Source organism: Oryzias latipes, chromosome 14 (genome assembly GCF_002234675.1).
Source record: "Oryzias latipes chromosome 14, ASM223467v1".
NCBI classification, from domain to species: domain Eukaryota; kingdom Metazoa; phylum Chordata; class Actinopteri; order Beloniformes; family Adrianichthyidae; genus Oryzias; species Oryzias latipes.
In genome coordinates, this window is record NC_019872.2 from 4,599,621 (window position 1) to 4,613,482 (window position 13,862).

At 37.2% G+C, this 13,862-nt stretch overlaps 1 protein-coding gene across 1 annotated transcript in view; it reads left to right on the forward strand.

Annotated features, from left to right (window-relative positions):
* Window positions 1–13,862, forward strand: part of fstl4 (follistatin like 4) — a 192,377-nt gene that overhangs the window by 157,118 nt on the left and 21,397 nt on the right. Inside the window, exons 8-10 of the mRNA XM_011483178.3 lie at window positions 4,185–4,305; window positions 8,909–9,070; window positions 12,334–12,468. Coding sequence (XP_011481480.1) covers window positions 4,185–4,305; window positions 8,909–9,070; window positions 12,334–12,468 — 418 coding nt within the window. The remainder of the gene's footprint in view (window positions 1–4,184; window positions 4,306–8,908; window positions 9,071–12,333; window positions 12,469–13,862) is intronic.

The window sequence follows — 13,862 nt, forward strand, 5'->3', positions numbered from 1 at the left end:
TCAGTTTGCCAGTTACAGAAATATTAAACAGCAGGCAGATGTTTGGCTTCATTCTGTATTAATGGATTGATTTTTCTACAAAGATTGAAACTTTTAGAGTTTAAACAAGAACAAAAAGTGTGAAAATGTTAATGTCTGTCTGAGGAATGTACTGTATATACAGTGTGTAGTGAGGGGTTTTACAGCCTTAGAACAATGATGTGAAAAAACAAACATGACTACTTTGTGGATTTGTCCTTATACAGGATACTTTTAGAACGTAACCCCCGCAATAAACAAGAAAACGCCATAATTCTGTTTGAAGTTTATTGCGCATGTTGCTTGTTAATAAATTTGTAAACTTTATTTGTAAGACAAATAAAAGGCAAATCAGTGGAGAACAGCACATAAGAGGTGATCGAAGAAGGTCAGAGAAAATACCTTTAAAAGTGTTGTTTCACTCAGTGAAAACGTGTGAAACAAGGACAGTTTCAAGTTTCACCACTTACATCTAACTTGAAGGCTTAGACTCTCACTCCCACATGTTAAAGAACAAGAAGCTGCATGGCTTGTAGTGCAATGAAATTACTATAAAAGCTCTTGAAAATGCATTTCGAAACATGGATTTTGCAAACCAACAAAATATTTAGTCCAAAAAAATAATCTTATGAAAAATAGTGAGATGAAATAAAGAGTCGCCTAATATTTTGTAGAGTTTAGATTGAAGAAAATGAAAGTTTGCCTAAAATATTCCAATATCGTAAATAGTTTAACTGCTCATTTCGTTATGGAAGTGTTTTGTTTAATCTGTACATCGAGATAAAACTTTACTCACTGAAAAATTCTTTATAAGAGAACATGACTCTTCGAAAAGTCTTGTCTAGCTTGCTTTGATGATGTTTGCTGTAAAAGTAATTCCCTGAAATTTGATTGCAATTACTGGCAGTCTAGCATATTTGCAGTGCAGCCCCCATGTTGGATGGCAAGTTTTACTTTTAGCACTCACATTTTAGTACCTACTATTTTTGAGTCATGGCCACTCAGTTTTAATTGTCCTTACCAGCGTACTTGAATCTCTGTGGTTAATTATAAACCCTGAACTTTGAACTTCTTAAGCTCCCTCATCAATCCTGCAAGAAAACGATTTCACTTTTTTTTCTGTCGCAAGAGCTACTTGCCCCACTCACATCTTATTAATTTTGTAGAGCCTTTAGGAAATAACAACTGCAGTTTTTGTAGTCTAAATGCCACAAGGAACTTGCATTGAAGCACATGCTTTGCCGCATGGTGAGACAGCAAACTATTTAGTGGCTTAATCCACCCTAGACTTTGGCTGGAACCCCTTGGTGATTGCCACATGCTGCACCAACAACAAGCGTCTTCATTTATCAACCTAATGGGTTTTATATTTATAACTATTGCCATTTATCAGGCTGAGACTGTGTGATGCAAGGAAAGAGCAGGATCAAGTTCCCCAAAGCCCGCTTAAACTCAACAGGGAAATCCCTTGATTCATGATCTCTTGTTTTTCCCATCATTCTTTTTCCCTCTAGCCACATCCCATCATTCCCTGCTGTTACGTGCATCCTCTACTCTTTCTCAAAACTTTAATTAGAGCTGTCAATTGATTAAAATTTTAAATCACGATAAATGGCATGGCATCAACAGTTAAGTCATGATAAATTGAAAAAAAAAACATTTTTAGCAGATATAATTCTAACAGCAAATAGTTTTTTTAATAAGCATGGCCTTAGGAAAAATTGATTTATTTTGTATCACAGATTTAAGCAAGACAAGTGGCTAAAAACATTACATTTTTAGATTAAATGACTGCAACATAACAAAGTTAACACGATGCCTTGTTAAATTTATAACCTGAAATTAAAAATGGCCACTACAAGTCCACTTCCTAAAGTATTTTAGTTTTAAACTCAGATTAAGGGATACAAGTTCTTTTTTTCTGAATTCAAATTTTTTAAATGAAATAAAAACAAATTTAATCGTAAAAATTAAACGTGCAGAAGCAAGTAGTTACTATATTACTCTGTGTTCTCTGTCTTTAAGTCTCTTTCATTTGCTTTTGTGGAAAAAGGCAACTTCAAATCTTAGGTTTTTGATGAACTTGCGGTACAAAGAGGAAAAAATAAATAACTGACATTTAGGCTGCACACATATATCTGTTTATAATTGCTCAATATCACAGGCACACTGCTAGGAGATTTTATTTACTGTACAAGTGTTGAACATGTGTTTTTGTAGTGTTGTCAATGACAACACGTCATCACATTGGCATCACAGGGTTGGAGGTCAGGTATTAAAGGGCCTATACCAGGGGTCTGCAACCGGTGGCTCCGGAGCCACATGCGGCTCTTTCCTCCCTGTGCTGCAGCTCTCTGTGGTTTAGTAAAATAACTATCATGTTCTAAGATTGTCGTGGTGCCTTTAACACCGTCAGGCAGCGCGAGCGGTCAGGAGGAAGATGAGCAGCGTGAGCACGCGGAGGGGGCGTGTCTGTGGCTGTGATTGCCGACCAGAGTCTGTTATGGGATGGAAAGTTCCACTGGAAAGACAGTCGGTGTCAGTCAGGGGCGATCTCGTGACACGTGAGCGCCCAAAAAGAAGCCTTTTTTTCCCCCTAGACTAAAACTACCCATTTCGGCATAAATGTAATTACATTTGCGTTAGGGCGCCCCACTATCCTGTCACCTTGCTGCTAAAATGACCGTATGTTGCGCTGTCTGTGTAGAACACGCTGGGGGAAGGGAAAACAACGAACAGGTAGAGAGGCGGGGCTTAGACTCACCGCTTATTATTCCAGACCCGAAACAATTCAATTCAATTCAATTTTATTTGTATAGCCCAAAATCACAACAACAGTCATCTCGATGGGCTTCGAAGTAAAACATGAACTCAAAAAGATCATGAATACAAAGAGTTCGATAGAAAAATACTAAAATGAACTAACAAACTGACTAAGCTATACTGGAATCCCTGCCCTTAGACCCCCCTGCAACTAACAGCTGCTTCATCCATAAAATTACATTTTTAGCTTTTAAGTGCATTATATTCTTCATTGAGGCTCTTGAGCACCAGCCCCTCCCAATCCACGAAAATGAGCAGCTTCTCAGGAGCTAATGTGAACAAATGGGAACAGCCCCTTCCAAGAAGAGTCTGCAGTGCCAGCACCACCCCCAGCTAACACACACACACACACACTTTCCCCACGGAGCTAGCAGTGATCTGCAAAAACGCTTTCCTTTTAAATACACAAAATGCACTTCCATCTTTGCAAAAGTTTGGATGTTGTTTGTTCTCGAGGACGAAACACAGACACTCTGCCGAGGCCCACTCTTGGGCTGTGAAATGGGCGGAACCCAAAAGGAGCGAAAGGCGGAGCCTCAGAGATCGAGTCATCTTACTTTTGGGTTGAAACAGAGACCAGGAAAATAATTCATGTTTAATAAAAAAATATGTTCTTTTGTGTTCCAAGGGTGATATTTTATCATACACATGGAAATTTTTTACTCTAAAAGGCTTAAGAATAGCATAATATAGGCCCTTTAAGTCCACATGTTAACTTCTAGTGAGCTCAACTGTTTTGAGTCGTAGTGTGATATTTTTTTTCACGGTAACAAGTTAAACTTTTTCTTCCTATTACGGCGTTCCGTCGTTTATCGTGCAATTTATGTTTTAAAAAACCTCACAATTGGTGAAATCCGCAAAGTTGTCATCCTTATTTTTTTGTTTTTAGGCTGTGGAAAGCCTCACCACCCACTTTGTACACTTCTCTCAGACAAACCTGAACATTTTCACACTTTTTTCTCCCGTTTAAATGGTTAAAGAGTATAAACCTTTGCAGAATAATAAGTCGATCTCTTCACAATCAAGGATTTCTGTAAATATGCTCAACCTATTCTGTACACGAGACATGGCATGAGGAGATTGTTTGACAATGGCTCGCAGCCAATCAGGACGCAGGACACAATCTGCATCAAAAAAGAAATTTGTACTGAAAAAAAAAGAAAGACCACAAAAGTTGAACTGCAATACAATGAGGGAAAACTGTTATTTTGCTAAGAGACTTGAGAATTTGTCTTTTTTAATAATGTTTTTTTTTTTTTTTTTATCATCACTTCCTGTTTGCTTTAAGTTTGTTGCTGAGAAAGCTACAAAGCTGAAACTCCTAATCTCTCTCTGCACCACAGGACTTTGGAGACGATGGCTCCCTGTACATCACCAAGGTGACAACAATCCACATGGGAAACTACAGCTGTCATGCTTATGGCTATGAAGACCTCTACCAGATACATGTGCTGCAGGTGAATGGTCAGTAATGTTTTTTTCCTCCAGTACAAATAACATTTAGAAATGCAATCTTTGTTTGTCTTTATCATGGACAATTTAATTGTAAGCCACATTTTTGTCATATTTGCAGTTTCAGGACTGAAAATGCAAATTTCTGATACAAAAAATTGACCTAAAATCCCTTCCTGATGGAGCTGGAATAATTGGGGGGAGGGAAGACGGCAGAAAACTTTGGAAGGGTGGCAAATGTGAACAGCAGAGTGGAAGCCCATGGAAGATCAACAACACCTTTTTTGACATTTTATTATTGTTATTAATAATACAATAAAATAAACATAGTTATTAATAATAAAACAGTTCTTTTTTGCTTCTATTTCTAAAACAGCAAAAAATAAAAAGAAAATTATAGAAATTCTTAAAAGGTATGCACCTCTTTTATGGAATTCAAGCACATAAAGACATATATCCACATATTGAAACTTCACAACAGAATATTTTTAAATGTCCAAATAATCTCTTAACAGTTTTTAAAAAAATATATATACTTCAGTAATCATTCCCCATGTGAAGTTTACGTGTAATGCTTAAAAGGAGCGTGTACCGATGATTTCTCAATCTTGGTCAATAATGGTACTAATATTGACTGAATAACTGTGTGGGGGCGAGGGGGGTCAGTTTTGCCCTTGCCTAAAACACTATTTGTACATATATTTCATTTTCAAATGTATTGTACACGTGAAATAGTGAGAAATTGTTCAGGAAGTGTTATCAACTGCAGTATAGGTCAAATTAAAGCAGTTAATCATCGACATCCAGATTACAATCTCTCTAACTTTGTGTTGGATCAGGATAGATGTTGGAACAAATGGGTCCTTGCTGTTTGTTTGAGACTGGCAAAACTGTCATTTCCCCTTGTTTCATAAACCACAGTTACCTTTTTAATAACTCAGGAAATTACCCTGTCACTGACACAGCAGGCTGAGGACAGTTCTAAAAGATAACTTTGTGTGGGTACTCACAAACATCGTTTAGAGAAAACGGCAAACATGTTCACAAGCAGAGCTGCAGCATTTTTACTAAAATGAAAACCAACCCCACCTCCAAAAATCCTCTTCATGTAAATCTATGCAAAGAACCACTTCAATTAATATTGTATTTCTATGAAGCTTTTAATAGGTTCTTGTTGCATTTTTCCCATAATTGAGGACATGTATGGGAGAAACCAACTCGCAGGTGCAGAGGGTGTGAACAGGTAGAAAACGAGCAGGAACTGAGGAGGGAGGGGCTTAGACTCACCGCTTATGATTCCAGACAACACAACAAATATACAGAGCCCGTGACCTGACATAGGTAAAAAAAAATAATTAAATCGTTTCCACAAATTAATTAACAATTTGTTCCAACGGAATAATAAATTGATCCCTTGACATATTAATTAGAAGAAGTGTTTGAAATGAAGGAAATCCTAAAAGCTTTTTTTTTTCTTGCTTGAATCAGAAGTAGTTACTTGTCAGCAGTTTCTTTTCTTGCTAGCCCAGATTTAGTGGAAAATGAAGCAAATCAAGTTTCACGTTGCAAAATATGTAATTACTCTGTTTTTAAGTCATTCATAAACACAGATGTTAACAATACTCTGATTAACAGCCGGTACATTTCAATTTATTTCTGTGTATATTTAATTACAATCCATGGACGACACGGAGGATGTTTAGAGGTCAGATTTATTTATCTTGAATAACATCTGTAATCACGTCTCCATGTCTGGGTTCAGGAGATCATTGAAAGTCTCTACCGGTACAGTGACCTCCACTCCCGCTGCATAGCCACTTTCCGCCGCTACCTCCATGTCTCTGTGACCCGCATTAGTTTGAGAGGGGAAAATCAAGAATAAGACTAAAGGATGTTTTTATTATCGTCTTTATGAAAATAAGAAAAATATCATAGGATTTAGGAGGCCCGAGCCGGCTGCCTGCCCATCCCGCAGCCGCACTCTGTCTGCCGGCCAGCCAGCTGCCGAGCGGCCGCCCGGCATAGCAGTCACCTCGCTACAGTCAATAGAAACATCAGTAATACTATAATATATATTATTTATATTACTGCTTTAAACCAATTATCCAATTTCCGCTTAAAAATGTGGGGTTGTAAAAAGGTCAAAATTATTTTTGAGGGATTGAATTAGTATTTCGTGGTAACTAATTAGTATTTCATGGGAACAAATTAGTATTTCGTGAAAACTAATTCGTTTTTGTTTTTTTGTTTCTACCCATGTCAGGTCACAGGCTTCATACAGACTAACTGCTGCTTTCTTAATAAATTAACACATTAAAAAATAGTTTTTGCTTATAAATTTAATCTAATTTATTGGGTTCACTCCTTACCAAAAAGTGAAAGAAAGAAAAAATAAATAGGAGTCTGCATCAAACTGAATTTGTTTCCATTATCTCACTCATCTTAACTCTGGGTGTCTGACAGATGGAAAAGTCTGTTCAAGGTTGTGGAAAATGGACAAAAGGTGAAAGGAAACATCAGGTGCCCCAATTAAAATCAAAAGAAGAGAAGAAGAAAAACACTCCAAGGATAAAAGAATACAGGCAGTGTCCAAAATTAACACTCAATCGGCGTCAAATACAACCAATTTTACAGTTTGAGGAGTAAAATGTTAAGCAACATTTCTGTTTTTTTGTTCATTTTATGTGACACTTAAGCACAAAAAACAAAAGAATATGTTCATTAGTTTCCATTGATGTTCATTCATGACGCCAATGGAAATGACCAGAATTATTTATGCATGAACTATCGTACATGCTATATCTTAATTGTAAAGTCAACTATATAAGTATATTTCTACGTGAATGTGGGCGGCAGTGGCTCAGGCGGTTGAGCGGGTCGTCCAATGATCGAAGGGTCGGCGGTTCGATCCCCAGTCCCCCCAGCCAACTGTGTGTGTCCTTGGGCAAGACACTTCACCCTCCTTGCCTCCAGTGTGGCTCCACTGGTGTGTGAATGTGTATGAATGATCCCAGTGATGGTCAGAGGGGCCGTAGGCGCGAACTGGCAGCCACGCTTCTGTCAGTCTGCCCCAGGACAGCTGTGGCTACAACAGTAGCTTACCATCACCAAGTATGAATGAGGAGGGAATGAATAATGGACACAATGTAAGCGCTTTGGGTGTCTTGAAAAGCGCAGATAAATCCAATCCATTATTATTATTATTAATAAAGTAATAAAATGATATATTTTGTTCTTGTGTTTGTTTGTCTGTATGCAGGCTGGGGTGGGGCTGTAAAAGAGGGGTGAGGGTGCTGTACAGTGTTTTGCCCAGGGCATCAAACTAGCCAGAACCGCCTCTGCACAGACGCAAAAAAAACTTTAAACTGGAGCTTGATAGCTCGCCATTTTTGTTGCACCGCTAATGTTGGGTTTGGGTTGTTAGGGGCTGTAAGCTAGCGGGAGAGAGTATAAACACGTGGATGATGGGAAATCAGCGAAAGCTTACTCTCCGTTAGCAGTCCCACCCACAACTTTCTGATGAACTATTGCTGCTCTGCAATAGATTCTGCTAGATTCTGCAGGATCATTACATGTTTGTTATTCAGTTAAATTTGTCCGGGTCTTTGTTGTTTTACTTAAAGAATTATCTCTTTTTACAATAATTATTTCCACTCAAATGCTTGAACTATTTTCTTTTTAAGGAAGATAAAATTTAAATCCCATTTTTCAAAATAACAGATCAACTACAGAATTTGCATTTTTGGGGGGGTTTGTGCTAAATATCAGAAGAAAAAAAACATTTGCTTCTCAAACCTTTAATTAAAAATGTTGGGATATGATGGGAATTCTTCACGCTGAGAGAAAATGAGTCTATGTGGGCAAGTTATTAGCAGAGGAGCAATTACTGAATGTTTGTTTTGGTACTTCAGAGCATTTTAGGTAGACAGGAAACAAAAGGTGCAAATTGAGTGTTGCATTATATTAAGCGAGTGTTTGCATCCTGTTGTGCTCGTCGAGCAGCAGCATCCTTTCTTCCTTTTTTAAGCCAAAAGGAGTAATAATGCAGTTTCTGCAATGCATAAGGAACTACAAATTCTGTTTAGTACCATTGCCCTTTATCCTGTGATTCTATCGTGCGCACATTACCGGTGTGTCTAAAAATGGATGCACGAAACAAAAAAGAAAATCTATCTTGAATGAAAGGCATCCTGTTAAGCAAATATATGTCTAACCGCTATAATATGTCGCCTGCCAGAAGCAAGAGTGTGTGTTCAGCATCAAAGTCTGTCAGCCACATCTTACTTGTTCCTATAAACCTTTTATTTCACCCCCCTCAGTTCCCCTGAAATAATTTGCAGTGTTTTCCCCAGAGGAAGCGGTATGTGGCAGATACCTCAAACATGTACTTCATGCAGGACCAGAGCTGTAATAGAGCGGGCCCAAAGCTGTTGGTTTCTTGTTATTTGTGAATATATTCCATGCTGGGGTGAGACAAATTCCTCTCTGCCCACTGTGGGTGATTGTGTTATACCCCCCCAAGAGCAACAGTCTACCATGAAGCAGTGCATAATTATGTTTTCACTTGTCCTTCTCTTTTCTCTGTGCGTGTGTCTTTGCCTCATTGTGTGTTCAGTTCCTCCAGTGATTTTGGTCTACCCAGAGACCCAGGCCCAGGAGCCCGGCGTGTCTGCCAGCCTCCACTGCCATGCTGATGGGATCCCAAATCCCAAACTCCTCTGGCTGAAGAATGGCATGGATCTGCAAGCTAGCTCCTCTAAACAGCTCACTCTCATAGGTGAGACGTTTTTGATTATCTTTTAGAAGAGGATTTAGCAGATTACGGAGCAGATTCCCTCAACTGACCAATTTAATGCAATAACACAAATTAGAAATGACTTCAAAGGAAAAACGCAGTTCAACCTCTGAGAGTGTTTCACCAAATTTAACATAATTAATTTTTTCAACAGTAGACTAATATATAAAACAAGGAAAGGTTTCAATTCTTATATTCCGAACACACATTTAAATGCAACACTTGTTTTTATTTTGCTCCCCTTTTGTCAAGAGATGAACTCAAAGATCTGAAGTGTTTTTTACAAACACACAAAATAAATTTTCTCCAATAATCTGTCTGAATCTGTAAGCACTTCTCCTTTGCAGGGATAATCCATCTCACCTCACAGACGTCCCATACCAAGATACTGATTAGACAGCATGTATATTGCACTGGTGCGCCTTTCACTGCCCACAATAAAAGGCCACTCTGAAATGTACCGTTTTGTTTTATTGGGGGTGTCTCAGGACTCACAAAACCGGTCAGTCTCTTGTGTGACCACTGTTTACCTCATGCAGTGTAACACATCTCCTTCCCATAGAGTTGATCAGGTTGTCTAGTGGCCTATGGTGGTGGTGGGGTTATGGTATGGCCAAGAGTATGTTTTGGACGGAGAACACAGATGCATTTTTGTGTATATGGAAAATGTTTTAGATCTTTGAGTTCATCCCATAACAAAAGGAAGCAAAAGGAAAACTTTTGTGTTTTTAATTTGTGTAGTTTTGTTTCAGTGAGTTTTTCAGATCATCTGCAATTCACTTTACCTAATTGGGAGATAAGTGGAATGGTAATTTTCTGACATTTTGAATAATTCATCTCAGTAGTAGTTTTTTTTTTCTTCAAAAATTCTTTCCTTTTTCTGACATGAAAACGTTCAGTCTCTGCAAAATGTAAGACAAATGGACTTGGAGGGAAAGTTGCGTAATCAGCAGTGGATTGAGTCCAAAGAGTAATAGATTACTCCACAATGACTAATCCAGAAAAGAAAATCCTTGAATTTCATCTTCCTAAAGAGAAAGTGTAATTAAAAAACAAAACAAAAAAACATCAAAACCAAAAATCACTGTGTCCGCTCTAACAGAAAACACATGACTGCAGTGAATATGGCCCTTTTTGTGTTTAGCACTGTGCTTTTGTTAGCCAGTACAATATAATGCTCTGAATCAATTATTTTTGTTTTTTTTTATTGATGTGGATTTTCACTCCTTACCAAGATGATACAATTTCTGCAACTGTGTCAATTTTTCTTTAAAAACAATAACAATAAAAAAAGGTCATGACACATGTAAGATTATTTTTGACACATGAGCAGTTTATCCTAAACTCTTGTACATTTTTATAGGATGTGTTTTGGTCTTTTTGCGGAAAGAAAATATATGAACTGAAGCTCCAGACAGTCAACCTTAAGAGTTTATTGATTGATATAGTGTGGGTCATTACGCACAAAGCCCTATGCTCCACACTCAGAGGAGAAGGCACAAGGTTCACATTTACAGACCAAAGCAGAGAATGGCAGAGGTCCTTCTGAAACACTCGTTTAAAAAAGACTGCAGTAAAATTAAAACATAGTATAGGATTCAGACATGTTTGTTTTTATTTTTAATTTAGAAATAAAAGATAGAGATATAAATCATACATTTATTAATTTAAAACAAACAAGATGTGTGCTTTTTAAATCAAATCAAACTTTATTTATATGGCACTTTTCATATGAAAGCATAACACAAAGTGCATAACATTAAACAAAACAAAATAAATAATATAAAACAAGCACGAAAATTAAAAGAACATCAAATCAAACTAGATGGAAATTATAGGGAAATATATTTTGCTAAAAATGTTAGTATTAGTTCTAGTATTTAAAACATTGGAATTATTTGTGTCCTATAATAAAACAAAGACTGTATAAAGGTGTTTACAACACATGCAGTAATTACAGTTAGTTAAAGATGCAGATAGGGGGACAGAATGGAAAAAAAATCACTATGGAACTGCTTTACAAACTTCATAATTGTCTTGAAAACAGTCACATTTTTTAAACAATTATAAATTGATTATTAGCTGTTTGGTTGTCTCATTTCATTCCTGATTTTTTTTTTCAAAATATACACAGTTGTTATAGATTTAAGCAGCTAAATTGATATTTTAAACAAAGTTTAAATTCATTGTCTTTCCATAACATAGTGCAACTATACAGAATGGTCTTTTGCTGTATATCCTTGATTCACCAAAAAGCACATTTTTGATCCATGGGATTGACTTTTTGACCATACCAATACACAGAAGTCACCAATTTTGGACTTAAAGTAAAGCAAACAAAAAAGGGGGGGCAACATTAAAAAGCATGGAGGAGATGTCCGTCTCAATACTGATGTAATCCATATAAATGTCCAACTGAAACGTTGTCTTATTACTTAAAACACTTAAATCTATTATTGAGCTAAAGCTGTTTTTTACTTCTTTTACCAATTAATGAAAGAATCTTTATCAGAATTTAAATTCCAGAAGTATAAACTACTTTGAGTCGGTGTCTCCAGCATCATTCTAGCGCCAAGTAAGCAGAAACCAAAAGGTTGGCATAATCTTCTGTTCTGAAACCTGAGCACACCTTTTACACTTAAGTCAGTGTCTTAGTGCAACTTTCTGAATTTTCACTCAGCAGAAAGATAAAGCTTTAAGTGAGCTTTTAGGAATAGCTTTTAGGAAGGTTAAGCATTAAAGCAGAAAATCTCACATAAAAGAGAGACTGAGGAGAGGATAAATGTTAGGTTTTAAAGGGGTTTATTTTTACAAAAGTTTCTTTAATCAGGAAAAGATGAAAAATAAAGCTGTCTTTTTAAATAACATGACTTGCAGCAGCTCTGCTGTGGCTTTAATACATCATGTGACTTGTGCTGTGTTATAGGAAAGATCCCAGTGCAGCTGGACCCTTTATCTGAGCTGAATCCCACAGCCCATATTTGATGATGACCATTGTGTTTTCACTAGATGCCTTTACAATGCAGACTGATGAGACAGAGATAAAAGTATTATACATTTTATTGAGGCAATCATTTATGCTGAAACTTTCAGAAGTTACAGAAAATCTGCTTAATCAGTGTTTAACTGGATTTGTATTTTTTTTCTAGCATGTACATATTTTACTTTCAGATTAATTGCCAATTAAAATGTACTGAAGGTGCTGAGATAATAATGGTTGTTTTCTTTGCTTTCTTTTTATGTAGCAAATGGTAGCGAGCTCTTTATCGGCAGTGTTCGATATGAGGACACAGGAGCTTACACCTGCATAGCCAAGAATGAGGTGGGAGTGGACGAAGACATTTCCTCTCTTTTTGTTGAAGATTCAGCCAAGAAGACCCGTAAGTCTTACCTGGTTTCATTAAATCCAGGTTATACCATAGTTGGGGTGAATACTCGATTCTGATTGGCTGCTGGGTGTGCATTAAAACCTGATAACCGCAAGGTGAAAGAAGTAGTTCCGGTCACCTAGCTTAAATGTTTTGTATCACTTCGCCGGCTTCTTTAAAACAATCTTTAGCTTCATCATCTGGACGAAAACAAGCTGTAAGAGGTGAACTTTATTTCTGAACTGATGCTTTATTTAACCCATCGGGACGATCAGGAGATATATATCGCCGAATCTTGACTGCAGCGGTGGTGCGGCATGATGCGACGCGGACTATTTGTGAGAGAAGCAATCCAAATCGGAAAAAAAAACAAGAATTATGGACTAAAAACTGGTTAATAAGTATTGCTTTTGTAAGTGACAATGGTATAAGCGGTTTAATGGCCTTAGAAGTGTGCGTTATCACTTTTTAACCCACTTCACGGAAGCAACAGTTCAGGCTTCCACGGCGTGCGTTAAAAAGTAATAACGCACACTTCGTCGGCCATTAACCCTTACTTAATGTACAGGAATATTTTAAAATCACATCATGTACTTTTGCTGATTCTGAAAAAACAAAGTATGAAGATTTTTCTTTCTCTTTTCTCAAAGAGCTGATTTTTGGCTTTTGCAAACTGTAGCTTGAAATCAAAACAGTTTAGATTTGCACATCACAAATACACTTTAATTTGGGATTGTTAAACTCATAAGGTCAAATCTGATTCAAGGTCAAATAATGGCTAGATTTGTAAGATTGTGTAATAAAAAACTTGCATTAAAAATACTTCCATTATGTCTTGACATAAATCAACTGCAGTAACATCAACTGGATTTTTAACTTTTTTTTGTAACATCATGCACAAGTGAGGAACTACTAAGGAAAGGTGGTCATTCCACAGACATTAGAGAGTTTGACCAGTGACTGGATGTTCATTCAACCTGTTCATATGTCAAAGTATCCTTGGGCAAGGCACTGAGCATGTTAGCATCATGCATGGCAGCTTTGCCACCACTAGTGTATTAACGTATAAATGTGTGAATGGAGAATGATTTGTTAGGTGGTTGCTCGGTTCTTTTTGTCTATACAAGAAGGTGAAAAGTACAGTTTTTAACAAAGTCCCACTCCAATCACCCTTTGATCTATTTTCAGAATATTCCCAGTGGTCTTTTAAATAAGATTATGCCGTTTTAAGCCAAAATCAAAAAACCTGTCGTTTTCTAGGACATAGTTTTCGAGCGGCAGGAGTTCATTATAAATTCGCCTCTAAATTGTTGGACTGTTGGTATGGGGCAACCCCGCCCCCACCTTCCCTTCCCCGAGAGCTCTCTCATGTGAAATGCTTAGCAGAAGAAATTTTTGTGATTTTC